General features: G+C 42.4%; 1 protein-coding gene across 2 annotated transcripts in view; it reads left to right on the top strand.

The window, feature by feature from the left end:
* LOC311243881 (protein NDRG3-like) overlaps positions 1–23580 on the top strand; it is a 59794-nt gene extending 36214 nt beyond the window's left edge. Inside the window, exons 8-16 of one of the 2 annotated variants that reach the window (XM_084333257.1) lie at positions 5091–5177; positions 5462–5518; positions 6595–6698; positions 13061–13126; positions 13493–13544; positions 13680–13727; positions 14187–14222; positions 15035–15086; positions 20224–23580. In XM_084333257.1, coding sequence (XP_084189383.1) covers positions 5091–5177; positions 5462–5518; positions 6595–6698; positions 13061–13126; positions 13493–13544; positions 13680–13727; positions 14187–14222; positions 15035–15086; positions 20224–20393 — 672 coding nt within the window. In that variant the 3' untranslated portion in view covers positions 20394–23580. The remainder of the gene's footprint in view (positions 1–5090; positions 5178–5461; positions 5519–6594; positions 6699–13060; positions 13127–13492; positions 13545–13679; positions 13728–14186; positions 14223–15034; positions 15087–20223) is intronic. The other variant, XM_084333258.1, reaches the window with a different exon arrangement.
* Positions 23581–24016: the final 436 nt, after the last annotated feature.

Here is a 24016-nt window from a genome sequence, read left to right as displayed (position 1 = left end):
GTTGACCCAGTGAAAAAGATAGAGGATGTTCTTTATGTTGTGACGAGCCTGGTGGTGTTCAGACTCGTCACGGTTAAAAAAACAAACAAATTCAACTGTCCACACAAGTGCAATTCCAATCAATAAATAACATTTATTGAATAGGGCAGAATATAGTCCAATGGGTAATTAGAATGGTCGTAATACAATCCAAGGTCAAAAACACAAAACAGGCTCTCGTATAAAAAAAGGGATTGTACAATACTCAGAGTTTTCTTCCGGTCCAGGGTCAGTACACAAGGGGGTTTCTCAGCCAGTCTAGGGTCCAGTACACAATGAACACCTTCTCGCCTTCACCTCTCCTCTCACTACCTCTCACCTCACAAAACTCCATAATAACAATCTCTCTCTCTGTACTTCGCTCCTACCTCACCTCCTCTCAACTATACTCTGTCTATCCTAGTGTTTTATGGTATGTGTATCTGGTGTGTGTGGGATGTGGGTGATCTAATGGTGCACAGGTGTGTTCTATCAGTCCTAATCCCGCTCAAGCCCATGTCCATCCCATTGCCGTTGTGTCCTTGGGCAAGACACTTAACCTACTTGCCTCGTATGAATGTGTATGCATGTGAATGAATGTTGGTGGTGGTCGGAGGGGCCGTAGGCGATGATTATTCGCCACGCTTCCGTGAGTCTGCCTCAGGGCAGCTCTGGCTGCAATTGTAGCTTACCACCACCGGTATGACTGTGTATGAACGAATAATGGACTGATTGATTGATTGATTGAAAAGTTTATTAACAGATTGCAGAATGGGTACAGTACAGTACAGCTCAATACATACAATTGTTAAGAGGATGCAGACCTGAGAAAGACTTTCGTCTTGTTTCCATCAGGGTCCCCCATTTTCAATTCATCATATGTGAAGCGCTCTGAGTCAGAGAAGAGCGCTATATAAATCCAATCCATTATTATTAATATTAATCAGCTGCCTAATTGCTTCCTTTCCTTGTGTGGCAGTAGTATCTCCCATCCTTCACGTAGCCATGAGACGGGGGATGATATCTGCCACAATTAGCTCTTTTACACCGCCCGGGCTCCGGTTCAAGCTCCAGTTCCGTTCTGAACCCTCTGAACCTTGGTGCTCTCTGGCGAACCAGCCCACGTTTACACCCATTTAAGCAGAACCAACATTCCACCATCTCCGTCAGTAACGGGGGCGTTACTCAGGCGGAGGTAAAAATAATGCGTGGAGAAAGGCTTAGCGAGCCTCAACGCGCGAGCGCACACACAAAAGCACACACACGCACTGTATACGTTTGAAATGAATCGTTCTAGCAAAGTAGGCTTCTATTATTCAAATGACTGTTTTAATGGGTATCATAGTAGTAAGTCCTACTGTAGAACATGACATATTAGAATGACATCTGATTTATTAATGCCAATACTAAAAGTAAGGGACAAACGCAATTGGCACAAGTGTAAATGATGGATTAGTCACTCACAGTTAACATCCCACTGATTAGCTCAACTGGTTAGTCCGCTGGCTGTGGATCCTATGGTCACAGGTTCTAATCTCTCTTTTTTTTGTTAATTCATTTATCCACTCTGGTTGGATGGTGTATTGTACTTGTGCTGTATAATTACAATACATTTTAATCAAATCTCTTTTTGAAATCGCTACGCTGCCTATGGACACGGCAGTGGCAGACAGCTTCGGAGGTGTGGCATTGCACCATGCTGATCCACTCAACAGGTAGTGATTTCTAAATGAGATTCGATTCAAATGTATTGTCATTATACAGTACAATACACCATCCAACCAGAGTGGATACAATTTTATGAATTAACGTAAAAATAAAAAAAGAGAGAAAGAGATTTGAACCTGTGACCATAGGATCCACAGCCAGCAGACTTACCAGTTGAGCTAATCTGTCAGATGTTAACTGTGAGTGACTAATCCATCATTTACACTTGTGCCAATTGCGCTTGTCCCTAATTTTGAGCATTGGCATTAATAAATCACATGTCATGCTAATATGTCAAGTCGAGTCAAGAGTTTTATTTGTCACGGCATACAAGTATACAGTGAAATGCGGGGGGTCTTGCCCACAACGATTGTGCATAATACAATAGGATGAGAATGCGACATTTGTGCAATAATACAAGTAATAAGAGTAAAGACATATCAGGTATATGTACATGAGTTTTACAAAAGCATGGTAAGACATGCTAGGTCCTGTGATAGTGCAATACACTGTTAGCTACGGATGAGGCACTGGGTCTTATGTACACTACTATACAATGCTATACTATACAATTTACAGTTATACTATGTGTCCTTATGCTAGCTTGCTATCCATCTGTTTACTATACAAGAACCACTCCCGTTCTTGTTTTTTTAAAGTGACCTTTCATTGTGTAAAGTGACCATAAGTGTGAGCGTGTGCAGCATGTGTGTGTGTGTGTGTTCATGTTAAAGTGACTGCTAGTGTGTGAGCGTATACAGTGTGTGTGTTGTGTGTGTGCTCATGTGTGGAGAGTTCAGTGTTCAAGACTCTGATGGCCTGGGGGAAGAAGCTGAGCCGAAGTCTCTCTGTCCTAGTTGCTGGTGTTCGCAGGCGTTTGCCTGACTGCAGCAGCTTGACCAGGCTGTTGTTGGGGTGGTGAGGGTCTTTCATTATTCTGCAGGCTCTGGATTTGCACCTCTTGTTATATAAGACCTGCAGGGGTGGTAGTGCAATACCCATATTACGCTCAGCTGACTGTACCACTCTCTGTAGGGCCTTCTTGTCCTGTGCCGTGCTGTTTCCATACCAGGCAGTGATGTTTCCAGTCAAGATGCTCTCTACAGCTCCGGAGTAGAAGGACTGGAGTATCTTCCCCGATACTCTGAACTTCCTTAACTGTCTTAGGTGGTAGAGGCGCTGCTTCGCCTTCTTTACGACTGAGTCTATGTGTGTTGTCCATGTCAGATCCTCTGAGATGTGGACCCCCAGGTACTTGAAGCTGCTCACCCTGTCCACGGTAGCCCCGTTTATCCTCAGTGGTGTGTGTGTCCCCTGCTGTGTTCTCCTAAAATCCACGATCAGCTCCTTGGTTTTACCAATGTTCAGGAGCAGGCTGTTGTCCTGGCACCAGCGTTCCAGTACCTCAACCTCCTCCCGGTAGGCCTTCTCGTTGTTGTCAGAGATCAGCCCCACCACCACTGTGTCGTCCGCAAACTTCACTATGGAGTTGGAGCTGAACTTGCCCACACAATCATGTGTGTGTATAGTGAATACAGCAGGGGGCTCAGGACACAGCCTTGGGGGGACCCGATATTCAGGGTGATGGTGTTGGAGGTCTGACCCCACACCCTGACCACCTGGGGCCTTTCACTCAAAGTCCAGTATCCAGGCGCTCAGAGCGGAGCTCAGACCCAGCTCGATCAGCTTGTCCACCAGTCTGGTGGGGACTATGGTGTTGAACGCTGAGCTATAGTCAATGAACAACAGTCTCACATAGCCCCCCTTCTGGCAGTCTAGGTGAGAGAGGGTGCTGTGCAGTACTTGGGAGACTGCATCGTCAGTGGACCTGTTTGGCCTGTATGCAAATTGCATAGGGTCCATATTGCTGGGGAGGGAGGCACAAATGTAATCCTTAACCAGCCTCAAAACATTTCATGGCCACAGAGGTGAGTGTATGTCATGTCATGTTCTACAGTAGGACTTACTACTATGATACCCATTAAAACAGTCATTTGAATAATAGAAGTCTACTTTGCTGGAATGATTCATTTCAAACGTGTGCGTGTATGTGCTTTTGTGTGTGCGCTCGCGCGTTGAGGCTCGTTAAGCCTTTCTCCACGCATTTCTGGAGCTATGGTTGGATGGTGTATTGTACTTGTGCTGTATCATAACAATACATTTAAATCTAATCTCGTTTTGAGAGCAGTCGCAAATTGCTTCCTGTTGAATGGATCGGTTGAGTGCAATGCCCCCGTTTACTCGTCTTCACAGCCTAGAATATGACATGCCCACTGACTAGGTAAATGCCGTAGTCAAATCATGCTTCTTTCAACTCCGCAACATCAGTAAAATAAAACCAATCCTTTCACCCGTCGACCTGGAAACGGTAGTCAATGCATTCATCACCTCACGCCTTGACTACTGCAATGCCCTCTACACCGGCATCAGTCAGACAGCCATGTCCCGCCTCAAAATGGTCCAGCACTCTGCAGCTAGGTTCCTTACCAGTACCAGAAAGAGAGGGCACATCACACCAGTCCTAGCCTCCCTACACTGGCTCCCAGTCCCATTTAGAATAGACTTTAAAATCCTCCTCCTCACCTTTAAAGCACTATCGGGTGCAGCACCCTTATACATCACCGAGCTCATCACCCCCTACGCAGCACCCAGGTCACTAAGATCCTCCAACCAGGCTCGGCTGGTCCCCCCCCCGCACCAGACTCAAAAAGAGAGTCGATGGCTCCTTCAAGGCCGTGGCCCCCAAGCTATGGAACCAGCTTCCCCTGGAGATCCGATCTGCCCCCTCACTGGAGACATTTAAGGCCTGTCTAAAAACCCACTTCTATTCCCTGGCCTTCAATAAACCCTGATTCTCCCACACCCTAACTCACACACTCCCATGTAATTTTATCCTGCCCCCCCCCCTCCTGTATATCTTCTTATGCTCCTCTGTCCCCTGTGTGCTACTGTACTTTGTGTTCCCCTATTCGTGTGTTGTCCTACTGTCCTACTCTCTGAATGGACTGTCTTGTCCTGCTGTGCCTTTTTGTATTTTTGTATTTGTGTATTTTATATTAGGACATTGATTTTAAGCTTTGATTGTACAGCACTTTGGTTGGCTCTTGTGCTTTTAAACGTGCTATATAAATAAATTACTTGACTTGACTTGACTTGATGATGTCATGGTTTGCGAGGAAAAACCAACTATTTTCCGGTGCCAGCTGAGCACCAATTTGTCACGTTCTGAACCAATTAATCCCGGTGTGAAATCGCTGGCCGTTGCGCGATTACGTTCGGGAACCGGCTCCAGCACGGAGCCTGGCCGGTGTAAAAGGGCTAAATGTATACAACCCAACAGTAACATGATGGTTGTGTGTTTCCAGCTGAAGGAACCAGACCTGGTCGAGAGTTTAGTTCTCATCAACATCGACCCATGTGCCAAGGGATGGATTGACTGGGCTACCTCTAAGGTACACACACACACATGCACAACAAAGACATAACAAACAAAGGTTCATAGATAATAAAATCTGATTCAAACAAAGCTTGGTTTGATTCTCCCAAGTGTCGCTGGATTTTCATTACTTGTAACCTTACAATACTTTGTTTCCTACTGCTGTTGAAAGCTACAGTGGTCCGTTAAGTACTGAATATTTAACAGTATACTTGCTGTATACAATGCCTTGATTGAGCCTTGTATTACCTTTGAACTGTACACAAATAAAGGACTACATGTTTCCCTTCTGATCCTCAGTTGAGTGGGTGGACCAGCAACCTGGTGGATATCATCATGAGTCACCATTTCAGCACTGTAAGAGAAAGATACTGTTAATCACTTCAGCACTGTAAGAGAAAGATACTGTTAATCACTTCAGCACTGTAAGAGAAAGATACTGTTAATCACTTCAGCACTGTAAGAGAAAGATACTGTTAATCACGTCAGCACTGTAAGAGAAAGATACTGTTAATCACTTCAGCACTGTAAGAGAGAGATTATTACTTACTTCAGCACTGTAAGAGAGATAGAGACTATTAATTACTTCAGCACTGTAAGAGAAAGATAGACTGTTAATCACTTCAGCACTAAGAGAAAGAGAGACTATGAATCACTTCAGCACTGTAAGAGAAGGATACTGTTAATCACTTCAGCACTGTAAGAGAAAGATAGAGACTATGAATGACTTCACCACTGTAAGAGAGAGCTATTAAACACTGTAAGAGAGGGCTATTAAACACTGTAAGAGAGGGCTATTAAACACTGTAAGAGAGAGATAATTAATTACTGAAGCACTGTAAGATGTTAGGGCAGCAGTGGCGGAGCCCAATAGCAGAACACAGGAAGAGAGAGAAAGGAGCGTTTTAGGTTGGTTAATATAGGCACCAAGCAGACAGGTATTGAATGTACAGGAATGTACAATAGGTGCGAGCAGGTGCACTCCTCGTGCAGCACAGGAACGTCCTGGTGGGTGGTGTCTCGGGAGACAGCGTAGCTCGGGAGCGGTGGTCCTAGGTTGTTAGGATAACACTGCGACGAGGGACGACAGGATCCGTGGGTTAATGTAGGGGCTGCTGATGAGGGAATCCCTCACAGCCGCGCTGATTGATGTCCGTCTGGCAGCGTGGGAATGCTGGGGTCGGATGCTGCCCATATAAGGGTGTGGAAGCAGGAGGGAAGAGAGAGGCTCTCGCCGTGATTATGACATAAGAGAGATAAGAGAGACTATTAAAACACTAAGAGAGAGGGAGAGACGTCACCACTGTAAGAGATGGAGGGGGGGGGGGGGTAGAGAGAAAGTAACCGGTAGTGTGTGAATGAAAGAGTTTGTATGTTTATCATTGTATTTGAATATTTTATTTATTTAATAAATATATTTGTGTGTGTTTTAGGACGAGTTGACAGAAAACCAGGAGATCACCCAGACATATCGTCTCCATATCTCTCAAGATATTCCTCAAGAAAACATGGCTCTGTTCTACACTAGCTACGAGAGGTAATTACTACTAATACTAGGGATGTGATTTCTCCGGTTTTTGGGTTTTAATTATATTAAAATATATATTTTTTTTAAACATTTGGGGGGAGGGGGGGGGGGGGATCAATATTGAGCTTTATGTATGTTTTGATAATTTTTCCACCTGGTCTAAGCGAAACACGAAACCAACATCTATCAGACCTGCTATTCTTGCATAACAGATTTTCATTGGCTATCAATAATGTTTTGTTGAGTGGCGCGAGATGCTGTAAAGACGTCAAAGCCAAAGTCCTTCACAATCATCCTTCCTCGCGTTTGAAACACCTGCCGGATTTTGGTTGTCATCGTTAGCTAAGGTAAGTCAAATATGTTGATATATTTCATTGTGTTTGTGTATACTACTACTTATATGCTTTATTATTTATGTTGGCTGAATTTCCTGAAAAGACACTAAATGGTCCTGTGTAACCTGAGGCTAACTAACATCTCGAATAGCTAGATTGATTGATTGATTGAAAATGTTATTAACAGATTGCAGAATGGGTACAATACAGTACAGCTCAGTACACACAATTGTTAAGGGGATGCAGGCCAGAGAAAGACTTTTGTCTTGTTTACATCAGGGTCCCCCAGTTTCAATTCATCATAACATATATGACATACATGACATACAGATAGACCGTACTGCTACATCTATACATTTATGACATACCAGATTTACAAATACAGTACTGTTTGTGATACAAAAAGAGTCTAAAAAGTATATATAAAATGTATAGAGTATATACATTTGACGAATAAACTGTACATTGGAGGAGGTTGGGTAGGTGGGGTGGAGGGGGGGGGGGTTGGGTAGGTGGGGTGGGGAAACTGTACATTGGAGGTGGGGGGGGGGGGGGGGGGGGGGGCTAACTGTACATTGGATTATCGACGAAATCTTACTTGGTCCCAAGAAAAGGGTCTCGTGTATTATTGGGTTAGGACATTTACTGTACATTGGAGGGGGTTGGGTTAGGACATTTACAGGGGCCAGTTTCGAATTGCAGTCTCCCGTAGGTGCTCTCTTTTGGTTTTGAAAGTGGGTAGTGATTCACATTCCTTTACAGCTGTGGGTAGGGCGTTTAGTCCCTTGTTTGAGCCGAATCTGGGTTTAACATGGTTTGTGGAGCTCCCTCTGGTGTCTACTAGTGGATCTACTATTGGATCTAATTTCTCTGTGGATGGTTTTGTGAATAAATCTCCATTACGCTTCAATTACTGTGTGTTTATTGTATAGCAATAAGGTTGGGTGAGTTGGGTCATTGTATAAACGCATTAGATCACTTGAAGTTGTGTGTTATACAAATTAGATCACGCCTATGGGGGTCTAACGACCCTCGGCTGCGCCTCGGGCCTAACAACCACCCATAGGCGTGATCTAATTTGTATAACACACTCCGTTGCGTGATGTAATGCTTAATTATAATTAGCAATGCTTGTGCAATGAATTGGAAATGGGGGACCCTGATGTAAACAAGACAAATGTCTTTCTCTGGTCTGCATCCCCTTAACAATTGTATGTATTGAGCCGTACTGTATTGTACCCATTCTGCAATCGGTTAAATAAAGTTTGCATTCATTCATTCATTCATTCATTCATTCATTCATTCATTCATCGGCTGGATTTTGTCCTTTTTTTTTATGGTTCGGAATTCACAAATATTGGACCGAATGTAACGTTATTTATTTAACAGTGTTAAAAAAGATTAACCATTTATCTATGATTAATAATTGCATCACTCATAGCTTTCAGCATCTTATCACCTTTTATTTATTCTTTATACTTATATTTTAAAAGCTTAGAATAACAGCTATTTATCTCAACATTTTTATTTTAAATCAAGTGATTATTTGAGAAACATGTTTAAAGTGTTTAATAGTAATCATTGGAATTGAATTGAATACTAAAACTTAAATCTTCTTTTTTTTCAATAGCAGAACTATGAACCATGGCCAAAGTCGCATTTAATAGCCCTGAAGTCAAGACCATTGATGAGGGGGTGAAGAATCGTTCAAAATGGAGCTGGCTGCAAGAGACAGTCGAGGTAGAAGGAAACACATGAACACTGGATTCTTTTTGTAAAACTGACCAACCAGGGAAGGTTACTTGCAACCTGCAAGCAGTGCAGCAGTCTGCCACTCAACACTACTCAAGGGAGAGCAAGCATTGTCCAGTTAATGTGAAGCTCTGTAGAAACATCAAACTCTTCCAGAGGAGGCGGTTACAGGTGTTGCACAATCTGGTTGCAAAGAAGAAAAGATAAGGTCCTAACGTTAGTGTTTGAGCCAGGATGACTTGGGAGGGGTCAAGATGACCCCCTTTAAACATTTTAGGGGGACACTGAGATATTTGATTACTTTTTTGTCCCTCTCCAACCCCTCTCCCACCTTCCTCTTCTCTGTGAACAGTTCAATCTATACAAATAAAATGTGTTCATTCATTCAAATGGAGTGTTTATTTCAATGGGAAAAAAAGAAAATCGTTTCGAAAATCTTCAGTTTTTTTTTCTTAAAGGGGACATGCATTATAAATCGCTTTTTTCTGTGTTTAGCATGGTTTTATAGTAATGGGAGTTAGTATCAATGGGTCTGTGTCTCTAATTACCATATTGACTCATCAGTCTAGTCTCGAGTTCACGAGATCTTCCCTCACTCAACTAAGCTGTTCTGATTTGACTGTTTTGCTGACGTTAATATAGCACTGATTTGCATATGTCTATGGTTGACAGCGACAGCAGAGTGAGTGGAAAATCTTCACTTCCTCAAACAGAGCGAGGCAGATAGTGTAACCCGACACTTCCTCAAACGAGAAAGTGCTCGACTGCGAGAGAGAGATGGAGAGGGGGACCCGTCTTCTCTCACACACGCAGCTTTTACTGTGCTCCATTACTCCGTGTGTCCCTCTCTCTCTCTCTCTCTCTATCTCCCTGGCAGTCGAGCACCAGCATATCACTGTAATATCTTTGTGCATGCTCCCACGCGCACGCCCGTATTCCGATCCATACAATAATAATCACAGGGGTATATATTGTCATTTGAAACAAGTTACCAATGCATTGTCCCGTGGGATTATGCCCCCCGCGGCGAAATTAATTAGTATCCCCCTCAGTCTCTATCTCTCTCTGTGCCAGTCGCAGACTGTGTGGATGACTGTCACTCAAAGTGCTTATGGGCGGAGCCAGGCCAAAACGGCATGAAATCCAAAGTGAGAGAAATGTGGCTTTTGAGTACTTGATTAGAAATATAAAACAATGAATTTTTTTGAATAAAAGCTTACAGATGTGTTCAATAGACTCACAGGCATTGTGTAAAGTTGCCCAAATAGTGCTAGGAATAGCAATGCATGTCCCCCTTAACACATTCTGGAAAAAATTGTATATGAACAGGTTGAAAAGTACCTAGCGGAAAAAAATCTAATCTACGAATTCCAATCTGGCTTCAGAACATCCCACTCCACTGACACATGCCTTCTCTATTTGAACGACCACATCAAACAAGAGGTGGACGTGGGCAAATACTGCGGCATGGTCATGCTGGACCTACAAAAGGCCTTCGACACTGTCAATCACTCCATTCTGATTGACAAGCTAAAAGCAATTGGTTTTGATAGTCTATCAGTGAGCTGGATGCAATCCTACCTGGAGGGGAGAGAACAGATGGTGGAGGTAAACGGCACCCTATCCCCCCCCCCCTCACAGTGAACTGTGGGGTTCCACAAGGAAGCATACTAGGACCGCTACTGTTCCTAATTTATGCAAATGACATGTCGTCAGCTTGTGACTGCAACTTGTTCTTGTTCGTAGACGACTCAGCCCTGCTGGTCTCTGACAAGAACAAGATACAGGTTGAAAAAACCCTCAGCTCGGAACTAGGCAAAATCTGCATATGGCTCGCTGATAACAAACTATCATTACACATGGGCAAAACAGAGTCCATTCTCTTCGGCTCAAATAACAAACTCAGCAAGACCGACGGCTTCTCAGTTACAGTGGGTGACAATATTGTCACAAGGAAAGATGAAATTACCTACCTGGGTTCCATCCTAGAGGCTAATCTTTCCTGTGACAAAATGGCATCCAATGTAATAAAAAAAGTCAACCAACGAACTCGATTCTTGTACCGGATCTCCTCTCTGGTGAACAAGAATACCCTGAAGACTCTGGCAGGAGCACTCATTCAAGGGTACTACGACTATGCTTGCACCTCATGGTATCAAAGCACCTCAAAGGCGCTAAAAACAAAATTACAAACATCTCAAAACAAACTGGTCAGACTCTACTGCTTGACCTTACTCCTAGAACCCACCTCACCCCTGCCCACTTTGACAACCTAGGATGGCTTAGAGTAGACGACAGAGTACAGCAACTTGCAATGGGCCTGGTCTACAAGATACACTATACGACTAAGGTACCCATGTACATGTCAAAATACTTCCCAAAGGTCAGTGAATACCACGATCACAACACCAGAGGGAGCTCCACAAATCATGTTAAAGGGGAACTATCTTATAAATGGCCTTTTTGAGTGTTTAGCATTGTTTCCTAGCTATGTGAACTTATATTAATATGATCTATGTCTCTAATTCTCATATTGGCACATTCTTCCAATTCTCCTCTCACAATATTCACCCTCACTGAACTGAGTCATCTGAAAATGTGATGATTTGTGATGTCAGAAAGACACCGCTGCATGATAATGGCGAGGTACATGATGAGCTGCACACAGTGGTTGGAGCCCAGGCTCAAAACGGCTCGAGATCTTGAGGTAGAAAAATGCTGTTTTTGAGGACTTGATTAGAAATACAAAACAATGAATAAAAAAATAAAAATATTACAGAGGTGTAACATAGACTCACAGGAATTGTGTAAAAGTGCCCAAATAGTGAAAGAAATAGTAAAATAGTTCCCCTTTAAACCCAGATTCGGCTCAAACAAGGGACTAAACACGTTTCGCAATTATGCCACGTCAATGTGGAACGCCCTACCCAAAGCTGTAAAGGAATGTGAATCACTACCCACTTTCAAAACCACTCTCAAAGAACACCTACCGGGGACTGCAATTAGAAACTGGCCCCTGTAAATGTCCTAACCCAACCCCCTCCAATGTACAGTAAATTACCAAGTATGGTTTTGTCAATATTCCAATGTACAGTTTTGCTTGTACAGTTGTACAGTGTTCCCCACCCACCCCTCCTACCCAACCCCCCCCCATCCCACCCACCCAACCACCTCCAATGTACAGACCCCTACCCCCCACCCCACCCACCGAACCACCTCCAATGTACAGCCCCCACCCACCCAACCTCCTCCAATGTACAGTTTTTACGTCAAATGTATATACTCTCTTTTCTGGACTCTTTTTGTATCACAAACAGTACTGTATTTGCAAATCTGGTATGTCAAATGCATAGATGTAGCAGTACTGTCTATCTGTATGTCGTGTATGTCATATATGTCCTGATGAATTGAAAATGGGGGACCCTGATGTAAACAAGACGAAAGTCTTTCTCTGGTCTGCATCCCCTTAACAATTGTGTGTATTGAGCTGTACTGTATTGTACCCATTCTGCAATCTGTTAATAAAGTTTTCAATCAATCAATTATAGCACTTCATGCTTGAAACCCTACCATTACTACCACCACCACCCCTATTACTAGACACAGAACTCAATGCTAAATTTAATGCCAGATTATCACATGTCCTCCTCATAAAAGAGCAACAGCAAGGGCGGCTACGTGGCGTAGTGGGCAAGGCGCTCGCCACGAATGCGGAGACGCTGGGCTTGACTGTTCAAGCCCAGCGCTCCACATTGCTTTCAGTTTAGCTGGTCGTTCATACTAATACACATTGGCCGTATTAGGGGGTGGGAAACTGATGGGTGGGGATCGGGCGTTGTGGACAGCGACTCCTACAGGTTGGTTGGTGCGCCTGCGCAGTAGAATCAGGAAGTGTCGGGGGCAGCGTGAGCCTCCCACGCGTTACTCCTCGCCACTGAGAGATCAAGCTGCGCAGGTGAAAAGATGCGACTGCTGTTACCTCAAGTACCGGAGGGGACTTGTGCTATGTATGACTTAGTCCACATTGCAGCCGGCTTGTGGGAGGCAAGAAACAGCGTTCGTGACAGGGGAGGGTTGAATTGGATGATACGAAATTGGGATGGGAGAAAATATAGAAAATGGGAGAAAAAGTGGATCAAAAAAAAAAAGAGCAACAGCATTCAGGTTAAAAATCTGCGAAATACCCTTTTATCAGTACTGTTTTTCTTGAAATAGCAACACTGACGTGTGTGTGTGTGTGTGTGTGTGTGTGTGTGTGTGTGTGTGTGTGTGTGCGCGTGTTAGTCGTACTGAGTTGCAGGTGGAGAGGCCAATCCCTGGTCTGAATGAGGACACAGTTAACACACTCGGGTACCAACACTGTCTGTCTGACTATATATCTATTTGTCTATCTGTCAGGGCTGGAACAGTACACAAAACTCACGGTTTCATTCATATCATAATTTTGGGGTTATTGTCTTCAGTAAGTTATGGTTCAATAGGGAAAAATTGACAATTGCAACAGTATTTGGTAAAGTAGTGGGTCTTCAATATGTTGGTTTAGAGCACAAGGAACACATTTTTGTTTGGCATCAATTATTTGTCAAAGCTCTTGTACATTTAATTTAATGTATTGCTCCTTACACACGCATCACACTGCACAACACTCACACACAGTCGTTGTTTTATCCATCACTATCAGGGACTAAACCAAACTTAATCACCTGTGTGTGTCAGGTGTCCTGCTCTTCTGGTTGTTGGAGACACGTCGCCCGCTGTCGATGCAGTGGTGAGTTAGAGCTTCGTTACCATGACAACAGCCTACTCTTAATACTATGGTCTGCTACATGTGAAGTATACTTCTACAGGACAGGTTCTCTCTGTTCTATCTAGTTATTTGCTAACTGCATCTCACTGTCTCCAGGTGGAGTGTAATTCTAGACTGAACCCCACCAAGACCACTCTGCTAAAGGTACCTACCTGTCTGTCTGTCTGTGTTCAGTAGAAAGCTATCCGGCTGCAAGCTAGCCTAGCATAGCACAAATGATTGGAAGCAGATACAGACCAGTGTGTATGTCCAACAGCTAGGCTAGCTGGTCCATATCTGCTTCCATTCCTTTGTGCTAAGCTAGGCTAGCTTGCAGCCGGATAACTTTCTATTGAAAGCCCATAGAAGTTATTGGTATCCATCTTCTCTGACTCTGGAGAAGACGGAAAGTGCATTTCCTATAATGTTGGAGTGTTCCTTTAAATATCTGAGGGCTTGAATGAAAAGCAAATTAGATCCATCCCAGATGACACAAGGTGGTTACTGTATGTCAGACTGTTGTAGTATTGAGTCAAAGTCGAAACGTTTTGAATCCACATAGATTGATAATTGAGGCCCACTGTGTCCATATATCTAAAATGTGATTATTGTTCTGTCCTGTAGATGGCAGACTGTGGAGGTCTTCCTCAGGTGGTTCAGGTGAGTCTGTCAGCTAGAGGCTCAAACGCACTGAAAGCCATCATTTACATGCCTTATTTGATGCTTCTATGGTGGACTGCAGGATTTCAAATGCCGCACACTACAGAATTAGCAGTACAGTAGGTTTATATTGTTCTGACAGAGATTAGCTGAAAATACTTTTTAAATGCTTAGGTTTATAAAAAAGGCACGGGCCAGGTTTTGTCAACAAAGACAATGTATTATGGAATAACAACAGACTGCCTGCTGGTGACTCAGGGTTGTTGAACACCTAGACTCAATGAGACCGTCTGATAGCAGGGTTGTTTGAGTAGGACACCTAGACTCAATGAGACCGTCTGATAGCAGGGTTGTTTGAGTAGGACACCTTGACTCAATGAGACCGTCTGATAGCAGGGTTGTTTGAGTAGGACACCTTGACTCAATGAGACCGTCTGATAGCAGGGTTGTTTGAGTAGGACACCTTGACTCAATGAGACCGTCTGATAGCAGGGTTGTTTGAGTAGGACACCTTGACTCAATGAGACCGTCTGATAGCAGGGTTGTTTGAGTAGGACACCATAACTCAAAGAGACCTTCAGATGGCAGATGGTCATAAGTAATTGAATAATTTCTATTTGAACATTTAAAAAATACTGTGAGAAAATAGTTATTGCAGCTTTAATGTATTTTGGATATTCTCTGTCTAATAAATTAAAGAAATATACTTTTGACATGTCACACAGCCTAATTTGGTGTGTGTGTGTGTGTGTGTGTGTGTGTGGTGCGTGTGTGCGTGTGTGTGTGTGTGTGTGTGTGTGTGTTTTATCCAGCCTGGAAAGCTAGCCGAAGCCTTTAAATATTTTCTCCAGGGGATGGGCTACAGTGAGTATCATTACAGTTACTACTAATAATACTAATAAGTCATTAGTACTGCAATACCAAAATTATTAATGTTACAACAATGAAAACTATGTTAGCATTAAAGGGATACCACTAGTTTAAGAACCCTGTTTGAACGAGTCCACTCCACCATAAAGCCTATTATTATTATTAATATTACAATTATTATTAAATAATTGTAGTTTTTAAATAAAATTCGTTTTTTGAGATATTGGAAATGGAAATTATTAGCATTTGTTAGGAATGCTAGTGGCACAGTGACGATGTTTCACAGCAGGAAGGTCCTGGTTTCCCTGTGGGTAATCTGGTTTCCTCCCATGCCATAAAAGACATGCTTGTTAGGTACATACTGTACTCCTGCCATTGACCAAGGTACTGGCATTACAACTGGAGTTGGTCCCCGGACGCCACACTGTCTGGATGATCACTGCTCCTAGATAGTTAGGACGGGTCAAATGCAGAGGGCGGATTTCCCTACGGTGATTACTAGTATAACTTAAAGGTGCTATAGTATAGATGACATTCAGCCACTAAATGTTGCATTAGAGCACCAGCATATCATTTATCCAATCGGGTGCATTTCACATGGGGAAAGTAGGTAGGGAATACATGCACGCAACATGTAAACAACATTAATTTTGGGGGAAAAGCAATGCTTTTATTCCGCACCTTTCTAAAAGCTCTGGATCTAAAAGAAATTAAATTAAAAGATTATACATTATTGTACATTATACAAATGTTATCTATAGCACCTTTAACTTAATTTCTCTATATAGATATAGTTATCCAAGTTGTGAAACAGTTAGGAAGCATTTTGGAAGGTGCTATGATTTGAGATCCACTAGTATTGCAAACAAATGCTAATCATATTTCCAATAGCTTAAACAAAACAATTATGCCACATCAATGTGGAACGCCCTACCCAAAGCTGTAAAGGAATGTGGATCACTACCCACTTTCAAAACCTCTCTCAAGGGACACCTACGGGAGACTGCAATTCAACACTGGCCCCTGTAAATATCCTAACCCAATCATTCCAACCCCCTCCAATGTACAGTCATTTACCTAGTATGGTTTTGTCAATAGTTCAATGTACAATTGTGTTTGTTTGTACAGTGTCTCCTCCCCCCCCCCCTCAATGTACAGTGTTACTTGTTTATACAGTATGCCCCCCGCCCCCCCCCCCCCCCCCCAACCACCTCCAATGTAAATTACCCAGTATGGTTGTCAATATCCCAATGTACCCAACCCCCCCCACCCAACCTCCAATGTACAGTTTCTACGTCAAATGTATATACTCCCTTTTCTTGACTCCTTCTGTATCACAAACAGTACTGTATTTGCAAATCTGGTATGTCATAAATGTATAGATGTAGCAGTACTGACTATCTGTATGTCATGTATGTCATATATGTCTATATGAATTGAAAATGGGGGACCCTGATGGAAACAAGACAAACGTCTTTCTCAGGTCTGCATCCCCTTAACAATTGTATGTATTGAGCCGTACTGTATTGTACCCATTCTGCAATCTGTTAAATAAAGTTTTCATTCATTCATTCATTCATGCAAGCAGATTGAGTAAAATTACTCTTAGTTTGTGATAAATCACAATGTTTACAGTTAGCTCTCGGTATTGTTTGAATTTTTTTTTATACTGGTGCCAATACCAATACCAATACCTGGGATTTGATACCAATACCAAAATTATACTTTTTTGCTGAGTAATGTGTGTTGCATGTGCTGTACAAGCCAATCAGAGGCTTTGTTATATTTTGGATCGGTTGAATAGAGGAAATGGCCAATCGTTAGCCTTATATCTTGGAACAAATGCTGATGAGATTAACTGCTTGGGTACTGAAATTTGGCATCAAATGACACCGCATTTGTCGATACTCGATATTGAAGCAATCCAATCGATACCATAAAAGTATGGCATTTCCAGCACTATTTACAGTGGATGGATGATGGTGATGGAACTGAAGGTGTGTGTAGTTAGAACAGCATGTCAAACAGTGTCTTATAGGTTACTGTTGGTCTGTGTCCTGTGTTACATGTTAACACCCCAAACATACAGTATGTGTTTTATGTTATGTGTTTTGAATGAGATGCAGCCACATTAAAACATACACATGTCTGTACCTACAGTATAGTTAAGGTGATAAACCTAGCTTAAATCTATCTCCAGGGCCCAGTAGTTCAACACTTTTAATCCCTATCTGATCGGATCAGATTTGTATTTTGGGTAATTCAAAACCAAAAAACAGGATTAGGATCACTTTGATATCCGATCAGATCAGGAAATCAAATCCAAGCTTTAATCTGGATCAAATCTTCAAAACGGGTAGTTCAAACCGACAACACAGGATTGGGATCAGTTTGATCCCAAAAAACTGGATTATCTTGATCCCACCAGAGGGGAGGATTTCCAGTGGATTACCAGAGCAAAATGTACTATACAATTTATTTTAAAATAATTATGTTTTAATATAAATAAGATGGCAAAGTTTGTTAACCTCTTAAGCCTGAGCCCTATTTTCTGAAAATCCGCCTAAAATACATGGAAAGTAAATGGAAGATTGCTCCACTTCTACAAGTTCTTTGTATCTAGGGACCTCTATTGATCTCAGGGAATGTATTCCCAGTGTCAGAAATATTGTGTCTGTTACTAGGCTTGATTAAATTGTGATTTTCTTTTTTATATCTTTGACGCTGAATAACACCATGCTAAAAATGACCAGACATGATACTGAGCTTATTCAGCACCTTCTATAGATCACATGTACAAAATATCTAAGCAAATGAATAGAGGGAAGATGATTAAACAGGAGATTTAGTAGAGACTGTACTGAATTCTGCCATCCGAACACATGCAATTTGAAATATGATTATATAATATAGAATATCAGGTTTATAAATGACCTTACTATGGCCAAGTCTCACATCTATGGATCGGGCCAAATTTCCCCTTTCTAATGTTCAATTAGAACATTAGTTCAATCTGGATTTAGTATCACCAGGCGTGATTCACAAACCGTGAATGAAATCTACTGTAAGTACAGTTACTTTTTTATAATGTAAATTTCTCCACCATTCTTCATCAGATTGCAACGCCGGAAGATGATCCCGAAAAAAATAAGAGAAAGAAAAAGTGTATCTAGGAATCAGATGATTGACGGGCTGGCCTGAGCTAGGAAGTGTAGTTTTTTTTTATTCGAAAAGCCTATAGAAAGTCCTGGGTCTCCTCATAGGACTACAAACAAAATGGCGGCGTCAATTCTCGCCCGACTAGATTTCTCATATTTCACTAATAACACTTTAAACCATTGGTAAACAAATGTATTGCTGAAAATATACACTTTGACTGCTGTTTTGACAGGGTTAGGGTCTTCACTCTTGGCTACATTTGAAGAAAAAAACGCAACATTAATTCATACATCCTGTAGAGATGGATTCATGGCGTGATGTCATTTGCGGTCCAGTACTGGACCACTCGGGCTTAACACATTCAGCGCCAATCGCGAGTATAGTCGGGTTATCTCGCCAGCGGTTGAGCACCAATCACGAGTATAGTCTGGTTTTGATCCTTTGATCTTTTTCCTCTGATCCCCGTTCTAAATCATCATCCGGATCATTCTAGCCGTCCCTGGCTCGTTTGTATCCGTTGGAATTGCAATGCCGATCGAATATCACCAGGTGGCAGTATCGTCTGTGTCTGAACTGGAATTGCATTCGCGTGGATATACGTTTTCCTTATATTTCTTTTTTGGTAAGGGCTCCTCCTCCTGCTTGAACAGAGATTCACATTGATCGCCTCGAAATTCCGTTGCCAAAACGTATTTACCATCGAAATGTGTATAGACATATACACTGGTAATCGCAATGGCGATGCGATCACTTGGAATTATGGGACCTTTAACACATTCCCCGCCAACCACGTATATATAAGTGCAGGTGAAAAGATGCGACGGCTGCTTCCTCGAGTACCGGAGGGGACACGTGATGTAAGGCTTCTTCCACATTGTAGCCGGCTTGTGGGAGGCATGGCCTAACAGCGTTTGAGACAGGGGAGGGTAGAATTGGACGATACGAAATTGGGATGGGAGAAAAAGTAGATAAAAAAATATATATAGACAGATGAAAACAATACAAGGAAATGGGCTACGTTAATATAGAGAGATGAAACCAATACGAGGAAATGGGTGAAGTCTATTGATGTGAGAGATGAAAACAATACGTTATTTATATATTGATGTGATGTCGATTGATATGAATAGCGTGTTACGTTACGTATAGCGCGTTACGTTAATATAGAGAGATGAAAACAATACGAGGAGGGGAGCTCCAGTAGCTCACCACGTACCGCGAGTGCTATTTCAGCGCCGTGGACAACCGTGCTCGTCACGGATCTGGGGCTGAGCGCGTTCGAATCCCGGACGGCAGCCGTGCCTTTCCCAGAGTGTCTTCTGGGGCATCTGAACCCTTTCAGCCTGCTTCTGTCGGTCGAACTTGACCAAGTATGAATGCGATGAAAAAGCGATAAACGCTAAAAAGAACCAGCTGACTGGTCAAAGTTTAAAAAAAAAAGAAAACAATACGAGGAAATGGGCTACGTTAATATAGAGATGAAAACAATACGAGGAAATGGGCGAGGACTTGGGCTGTGGAACTGAAAGCTAGGCGCAACGCGATAATATAGAGAGATGAAAACAATACGAGGAAATGGGCGAGGACTTGGGCTGTGGAACTGAAAGCTAGGCGCAACGCGATTGGGCGCTGAGAGAAGCGTCAGTGGCCAATCAGGCCGCGCAAACCGAAAGGACAACCGACCTTGGGGAAAGTATTCACGCCACTTGGCTACTTGACTTTGCATGACAATGGCTCAGAGATGGACAAGCAGCCGTTTTCCGTGTGGTCCTATCACGTCACGTCACAGTTTATTATCGTGTAACATTGTTTTGGACGGTAAAAAAGTGCAGGGGACAATAACTGCATTCTGAAAACATGCAGGGGACATGTCCCATGTGTCTCCCCCCCCCCATAATTACACCCCTGATGACAACTAACACACACACAAAGTTTAGTACTATAGTCATATATTTTCTCTGTCTCCCCCTAGTGCCCACAGTCGGTATGACCCGGTTGGCTCGTTCCAGAACTCACTCTGCCTCCAGCGTCGGCTCCACGGACGGACCTCGCAGCCGCAATGCCACCCTTACACACACAGAGGGCGCCAACCCAGCCAGCCCCAAACACACCATCACACACACCTTGGAGGTCACTGCATAGAGTCTCTCCTTCACTGACTCCTACTCTACTCTACTCTACTCTACTCTACTCTACTCTACTCTACTCTACTCTACTCTACTCTACTCTACTCACATAGCCACAAAACACAAACATGCATAGCCGTGAACACATACAGTAGTTTTCACAGAGACTAGAGGTTGGTGTGTTTTTAACAGTTATAACTGGTATATCTGTGTCTCTAGGGATGTATTTATTTACAGGTGTTTATATTGTAACTACCAGAGCCATGGATACAAAGAGTTTGGTGGTTTTCACTGACAGCCATGTTAGCTACACAGTCATGCTCCGTGGTTAGGTAACTGGTGATCGTTACCTAAAGAATGTTACAGAGGACATTGTTTCTTAAAGACAACACTAGTTAGTTGTAGAGATGGACTGTTTCAAACGTCAAGGATACAAAATATAAATTGGTCCAAGTGTGTTTCCTGTTGCAGTGTTTGCTGATACAATAGCTGCCAGGAAATTAACTTGGACCAAAGCTGTTTCCCTAGCAACACAGTTCCAATGAAAAGGTTTATATGGTGCCCATAGTACAATTTGGACAAACTCTCTTTATCTGTGGCTCTGGTCCATTCTTCACAGAGCTGTGTGGTTGTCATGGTGATGGTGTAGTTGTAACTGTACTTGAGCTGGTCCATATTTATCTTCATAGACTTTTATCAACGTCCTTTTCTCTCAGGTCAGACATCTACTATCCTCTATTCTTAGTCCTCATGGTTTGGTCCACATTATCCAGATTATTATTGTTGTTGTTGTTGTTGTTGTTGTTGTTGTGGGTTATTTGCTTTAAGACCTTTGTTATTTCCAAGGAGGTTATACACCTGAAACCAAACTGGTGACTGCATGTCCCCTGTCACCTCTGACCCTAATGCCATCAAACTGGATTGGCTGAAGTATTAGGGCACACACACATACATACATTGGTATTAATATACTTATGAGGACATTCACTCCCTAACCTTAAGCACTAACCCAAGCCACAGACTAAATGTTTTCACAACCTAAAATGTCCCCACAAGAAAGGTGGGCTGTTAAGGGTCTGTCCTCACAAGTGTAGTTATACAGGTGTACACACACACCACTCTTCTGTGGTACCAGCCCAGTTAAAGGGGCTCTTCACAAACAATGGGAACATAATAGTAAAGTTGTACTGTAGTGCCATAGTAAAAGTTGTAGAGAGGAGCGTATTCAGACAGTCTGATGGAGAGAGGAGCGCAGCTCCCATAGACACCAGCGCAAGTGAGTCAACTCATTCTCAATTCATTCATTTCAAAATTACAATAGTAAAAAACTGCAAATCATTCACTGATGATTATTTTCAAATAGTCTGGTTATGACAGACTATTTAAATTTAGCAGGAAATACACATTGTGCATGGGATGACAGTGATTTGACTCCCACCAGCCTTTGTAGAGAGCATGATTCTTTTTGGAGTATCCGTATCCAAGCTGTGCCATCATGACTTGATATTAATGTGCTCTGTGGGTGTGGTTAAAGTTTATCATTGACGTATCGGTTCTCGTAATGATTATAATCTATTACGTTATTGGAATTTTAGAGATTACTATATTCCTTATAATTAACAGTTCTAAGTTTCTATTCCAACATGTTGATTGCTCTCTGGTTGACGTGGTGCTGCATGGCCTGTGTTCCTACCGCCTGTTACTGATGGCAACAGAAACATTTTATTAATAGGATTTTATTATAGTCTGTTGGAAACCTCATATCTCCACAGGTCAACATTGCTGTAATGAAGAAAGGCCTCTTTCAGAATTGACAGCCATGTATTTCAGAATTTGTATTTGCGTTTTGAGTATGTTTAAAAGGTATGGAACATCCTGTACCAGTGGTTCTCAACCTTTTTCATGTGAAGGACCCCAAATGATTGGACCCCTGTCTGATAAAGTCTTGTCTCAGGGATCTCTGTTTCAGAAGATCCAAGTCCAGAATTAATGCTATAAGGATGCACCGATACCGATACTGGTATGGGATATCGGTCCGATATCAGGCTAAAATAGAATATCGGTATCGGTAGAATTGACCCAATACTAAAATCTGATAGCTATAAACATGTCTAACGTGTCAGAAATCAAAGCGTCAGTTAAATAACAGTGACATTAAACTATGTATCCCTTAAACTATTCCTCTTTTTGCTGGGAACCCTCTCAAGGACCTTTTGGGGGTCCCCCACATTGAAAACCACTGGCCTAGAGGATTGTGGAAATGTTCACTTTAAGTTAAACCTGCACTGTGTAACTTTTTCATGAAATATCAGACCGGCACATCCAGGTACATCGCCTTTTGTCATGGTCGCGCTACTTTTGGGGGAAACACAAGACACTGCTCCTATTGACTGCCATTGTATTTGTCTAGTATAAAAATGTTGGCAGGACACTTACATTGTTTGAAACGTTTGTTTTGTTAGTGCATCATGTTAAGTCAAGCAATTACTTTCCAACACTGGCCACCATTGAGCATTCACACCAATTAGTGAAAAGTTCATTTTAATCAGTTTCCAGGCTGCTTCTGTCTTTATGGCATTTACCCATTCAGCTGCAGGATATCTCCTAATTTCCAGTGATTTATATCCCTGTGTCCTATAATGTTAGTTTATGAACAAACGCCATCTAATCCCTATTTATTCCTTGAGTTGTTTCCCCTCAAAAAGAGTTGTGATCACATTTCAGTGTGAATGACGTGTTGACGGTCCGATATAGACAAGAAAACCCTCCCATCAGTGATGCATGAAACTCAGTAGCCTACAACTGCCTTCATGGTCGGGCACATCGCCCAGTAGCGCAAAATGTCCTCTGCATATATGAAGTAGGTATTTCAACCTAACAGCAGTCTGTTGTAACTGCAGTCTAATTTCTAGAGCATAAATGTATAAAATGTAAACAAATTACAAAAAACTAAGTTGCTCCAAGAAAATTATTTTCCTTGGCATTTTCTTTCCTTTGTAAAACAAAGGACTGTTGTTGCTATTGCTATAATTATATAGTGCAGGTTTAAAATCACAAAACATTTAGTTATGGGGTTTTCGACATGAACGCATTTCTACATTCATGTATTGTATTCTAAATTACAACACTTAAATGTTTTTATTGTACCGGTTATTACTACTGTACTTATGACTATTTATTACTGCTGTTTGAAATTTGTACTGAAATAAAGTTAGAGGTTTATGCTCTTCCCTGATCGTATGTGAACATGATTGACAAGTGACAGGGCAAGAATCTTATCTGGCCAGTGTGAGGCACCTTGATCAAAGAGGAGGTTCATCCAGGGCGAGGCACCTTGATCAAAGAGGAGGTTCATCCAGGGTGAGGCACCTTGATCAAAGAGGAGGTTCATCCAGGGTGAGACACCTTGATCAAAGAGGTTCATCCAGGGTGAGGCACCTTGATCAAAGAGGAGGTTCATCCAGGGTCAGGCACCTTGATCAAAGAGGTTCATCCAGTGTGAGGCACCTTGATCAAAGAGGAGGTTCATCCAGGGTGAGGCACCTTGATCAAAGAGGTTCATCCAGGGTGAGGCACCTTGATCAAAGAGGAGGTTCATCCAGTGAGGCACCTTGATCAAAGAGGAGGTTTATCCAGGGT

The sequence above is a fragment of the Notolepis coatsorum genome (assembly GCF_963971535.1).
Source record: "Notolepis coatsorum genome assembly, chromosome: 17".
Classification (NCBI taxonomy): domain Eukaryota; kingdom Metazoa; phylum Chordata; class Actinopteri; order Aulopiformes; family Paralepididae; genus Notolepis; species Notolepis coatsorum.
The sequence above is the reverse complement of the archived record's forward strand: the minus strand, read 5'-3'. Positions and strand labels throughout refer to the sequence as shown.